Here is a 4,821-nt window from a genome sequence, read left to right on the forward strand (position 1 = left end):
TTAAAAACAATAATTGCAATTAATTTATTTCCATAAAATAAGGTCTAAAATTGTTCTATTGATGGCAGCTCTATCTTAATTACAGAACGTTCCAGACATTTAAACCACCCGAACTGCGAAGTTAACTAACCGGGGAAGGTCATATCTATCTTGTCATTTATAACTAACGCCCACGCGGCAACACTACTGTGTGTAATTAATTAGCCTCTACGTAAAATAAAATCTCTCTCCGTCTTCAATGGTAATCAAACTTTGATAGATATGAACAATATGTGGCGACACGTTTGCGCAAACGTAAGACCAATCAATGACCAGTTCTCGCATAGCGGCCGTATGAGCGGCATTACACTACATGTAAACAAACAAGCCTATTATATTATATATTTTACTTTTGACCCTTCAAAATAAATAACCATCGCTCTCCAATCTCTCCCCCTCACACGTGTTAAACGTGTGATTTCCAACATCACCGGTTAGAGTCAACGTCAGTTGCCTACTCTGATCAATAAATTTTCATATGATCGGACGGTTGTGGCGGCTTTGGTTTACAATCCTCAGCCAACCACGTGTACCTTGCTCAGCTTAAGTTTACGATGTACATGTCCCCAATTTATCGAGAAATTGTAGCAGATGGGAATATTTCACAATGTTCCTTTGAGAGAGACTCAAAAAAATTGATAGAGCGAATATTCGGGAACGTGGGGCATTAATAATTTATCGTCCGTTGAAGTTGTCTCGGTTTGTCATTCTTAAAATATCGCGGTAAATTGAATATCAAAATTTTAATCTTCCTCTCGTTTGGGACAGCTATATAATGATTCCAAACAACGCTGAAACCTTCATCGGAAGACAAACGCGTCATTTTTTATGAATTCTTGGAAGCTCTAAAACGCTCGCGCTTTCTCTCTTAATTCTTTTATTTTTTTTTTAATTTCAAATTTCTTTAAAAATTTTTATTCACCAATGGCGTTGAGGAAGACATTAGCTGAACGTCTCTTCAACATAACGAAGACCTCAAGGCGGGCGCTAACCAATTACCGCATTTCGTCCACCGCAGCGGCGGCAAGCCGAATCTCTCAAAACCCGACCCGAAACAATGCTCCGGATCCGGGAGACAACGGCGTATTCCGGAGGTTTCTCCACAAGGCAGCGATGTTCCAACCGACAATCTCGCCGGTCGGGGGCGAGAATCTTATGGAGAAGCTGATAACAATCGATATTGCTAGAGATAGGATCCGACTGGACGGGTTGAGTCCGCCGCCGACGATGAAGGCGGCGGAGAAGGAGAAGGAGAAGGAGAAGGCGGAAGGATTGACGGTGGAGGAGGCGAAGAAGGTGCTTCGGGCGGTGAAGATGGAGATGGTCAAGGATAGGCTGAGGATGATCGAGAGAAATTGGATTCCGTATTCGGAGTTTGTTAGGGTGTGTGAAGAGGCTTGTTCGGATCGAGAACTAGGGTTGCAGTTTGCAAAATCGCTTGATGATGCCGGAAACGTCATCGTTTTGGGAAATGTCGTTTTTCTAAAACCTGAACAGGTAAATTTCGTTTCAATTCTTTTACCCCTTAAATTTTTAATAGTACAAATAAAGTTAATCGAAATGTAATTAATATAATTAGCTGTTATTACTTGATTATTTTTATGACAGCAATGTTTTGTTTACAGATTAAGGTTAAAATTATAGCATGCATCATGCATGGTCATGAAGAAATAGGTTCTGGATTTATGAGTGTTTTTAATTTTTAATAATTTGGGCGATGCTGAGAACTGATATGGGTTTTTGTGGTTATTTTTTTTTGTGTTTTGTGTGTTCTTTCTTCCACAGGTCAGATCTTGAAACAGGGTAGCCCGTTAGAGATGGTAAATTAGGGGCTTGAAGGACCATAGAAGCCCCCTTCTTTGTCCTTTAAATGATCAAATTCAAGATTTTTTTCAAAGTCCCTCTCGGGTTAGGTTTTGGGGTCACGCCCATGCCTTTGCCTGCCTTTCGTGTATGGTTCAACTACACATTTAAAGGATAGAATAAGCTAAATTAATTAAATCAAAGGAGATTTACCTTAAAAGGAGTTAAATAATAAATAAATATATAATTAGCTTTAATGAATAATTTCATGAAATAATTGATTGTATTTTTAGGGCCTTTTCAATGTTATTTTATTCAACTATTGAATAAATCATAACATTTTAAAATTTAAATGGTTATTTTTTTAAAAAAAAAAAGGTATACTTTTTTTTTTCTTAAGTCATTATCAGTATCAATTATGAAATAGATTCTAAAAATTATCTTATTCTATGATTATCTTTTTTAAAAAAATGGTTTAAATAATTTGAATCAACGTTACTGGGGCTGAAAACTGATTGTTGTGTTCTAGTTGTTTTTCTTGTCTTGTGGTCATGTGATGTAATATATATATATATGTATGTATATCTTCAAAACTTTTGTTGGTAACCTCTGGAATTAGGATTAGATGAAGGAAATCAATTAAATGTTAGATGCCTAGATTATTCCTTCTCAGTTTTCATTCAGTGTGAACGGTCTAGCTTCATTTGTTGACGCATCCTGGATGGTCCTTTAACAGTCATGGGTTGGCTACAGCTTTACATAATATTAATATCTCAACCTGTTTGATCCTTGTCCACAAGATAATCTCACCTTGAGTCACATAAATGGGAAATTGTGAATAGACTGATGGACTCCCATTGGGTGGTGGTGGCCTGGTGGACGTCAGCTTCATTTTTCATATTTATATATATATATATATATTCCCTAATTTAAAAAATTTTCTATAGCTCAATTCATTTTCCATTTTAGTTAGTTTTGGAGTCTAGCGGCTGGTCGAGGAAGTGTTTAACGTTTTAGTCCAAATTATTGGTTGGAAAATGCATATTATTAATTCATTTACTTTATACACCATGTATGTAATAGCCCGTAAAAGAAGAAAGCGTTACCCAAAAGTTGTTTTTTTTCCCTTCCCATTTTGCTGATTGCAGGTAACAAAAGCTATCGAGGGTGTAATTCCTCTGCCATCAGCCAATCCAAATCAAAACCACCCAAGAAGAAAAGAATACGAAGAAATGGAGAAACAAAAAGCGGTGATTGACAAAAAAGCGGACGCCCTTGTTCGTCGAGAGCTGTGGTGTGGACTCGGTTACTTTGTAGTACAAACAGCCGCGTTCATGAGATTGACGTTCTGGGAACTCTCGTGGGACGTGATGGAGCCTGTGTGTTTCTTTGTCACATCCTCATCCGTCATTGGCAGCTATCTTTTTTTCCTCAAGACAGCAAAAGAGCCTACTTTTGGAGGGTTCTACAAGAGCAGGTTTAGCACCAAGCAGAAGAAGCTGATGAAACTTCACGATTTTGACGGGGAGAGGTACAATCAGCTGAGGAAGATTTTTTATCCCCACTACTCCCCACCGTCGACAAAAGTTCCTTTCTCCGATACTTATACTGATACTCATACTTCTTCTGATTATGACGAAAATTTGAAGATTAGTGCTTTAGATAGTCATTGATTAGGCAAACACTAATTCGTAAACAAATTGAAAATGTACAATTTTGTTTCATTTGTATGTACACTGATTAACTTATCCTGAAGAGGGCGGCGTTCTTAATGGAGGTACAATTTCAGTCGTAACTCATGATTTAAGCCAGCCATCGGACATCCTCAAATTTCAGTTGATATACGTATATGTGTGTATATATATATTCATGTGATTTCCATGAATAAGTGTCTCTAACTTGCCGTCGATGTCGAATTTAGGAAGAATAAACTTTTGGTTTGTCGTTAGCAGAAATAAAATAAATATATGAATACCAATGCTGTACATACATAATTAAACATTTCTTAATTAGTCCCTCAACTGATAAGTAACGGTCAAAAATGGCAAAAAAAAAAAGGGAAAAAATGTCCAAACCCTCCCAGGTTAGAGCTTCACCAAAAAAATTTTTAAATAAGATTTTATTATTTATTTGAAGAGGTATATCAATATTTAAAGTTTAAAAAGACATTTCAATTAAGATTTTTTAAATAAAAATTGATTTTTTCTCTTTAAATTTAGAGAGTTAATTTTTTTCTCTTCAATTTATATTTTATTATTTTTCAATAAAGAAATAGAGAGAAGTGTTTTAATTGTTATTGATTTTTACTTAAAAAATAATTATTTAATTAAAATAATATTAATTTATTTTTATTTAAAATTTAAAAAATATTATTTTTTATTTTTTTATTTACTACATAAATAAATATTTAAAGAATAAAATTTATAAAGAATTTTAAAAATGCTCTTACCAGTAGGCTCTAGGCAAGCAGTGTTTAACTGAGGAAGGTGCTCGTGGCAAGGCCCAAACCAATGTGTGTTTCCTTGAACTCTGTACAAGGACAGACACATGATGCGCATGGTCAACAAAAGCATGCTGCATTTATTAATTATGAATCATGACGTATGCTGTGATGCGTATGGTTAGGCCGTCCAAGTTGGGTGGTCCTCTTTGAATTTGAAGGGAGAGGGGTACATTTCACATGATCATGTGCCGAGAAATTTTAGAATATATTGAAACTATTACATTAATTATATAATAAATAATATTATTAATATATATATATTAATTAATTAATTAATTAATTGATTAGATTACTTTTGATGTATTTTAAATTAACAGGGTTAAGGTTCGTGTTATTAGTTAAATATCAAACAAGTCCCAGCACTGTCAGCTTGCATGCTGTAAGAAGTGTCCGAAAACTTGATCTTGGTGGGGGAAAAAAAAACCCTGTTACTCAAAAAACCAAATTAATTTAGAATCTCGATTGGGTTTCTGCTA

General features: G+C 35.1%; 1 protein-coding gene across 1 annotated transcript; it reads left to right on the plus strand.

The window, feature by feature from the left end:
- Nucleotides 1-626: 626 nt before the first annotated feature.
- LOC18037253 (calcium uniporter protein 2, mitochondrial) lies at nucleotides 627-3,649 on the plus strand. The gene is made up of 2 exons (XM_006425679.2): nucleotides 627-1,536; nucleotides 2,991-3,649. Exons 1-2 carry the CDS (start codon nucleotides 964-966, stop codon nucleotides 3,513-3,515), a joined length of 1,098 nt encoding a protein of 365 aa, XP_006425742.1. The 5' UTR covers nucleotides 627-963; the 3' UTR covers nucleotides 3,516-3,649.
- The last annotated feature ends 1,172 nt before the right edge of the window (nucleotides 3,650-4,821 follow it).

The sequence above is a fragment of the Citrus clementina genome, unplaced genomic scaffold, assembly GCF_000493195.1.
Source record: "Citrus clementina cultivar Clemenules unplaced genomic scaffold, Citrus_clementina_v1.0 scaffold_7, whole genome shotgun sequence".
Taxonomy (NCBI): Eukaryota; Viridiplantae; Streptophyta; class Magnoliopsida; order Sapindales; family Rutaceae; genus Citrus; species Citrus x clementina.

Coding starts and splice junctions, on each gene's coding strand:
- LOC18037253 (XM_006425679.2), top strand. CDS start 964: ATGGCGTTGAGGAAGACATTAGCTGAACGTCTCTTCAACATAACGAAG. Junction 1,537..2,990: donor TTTTTCTAAAACCTGAACAG/GTAAATTTCGTT, acceptor TGCTGATTGCAG/GTAACAAAAGCTATCGAGGG.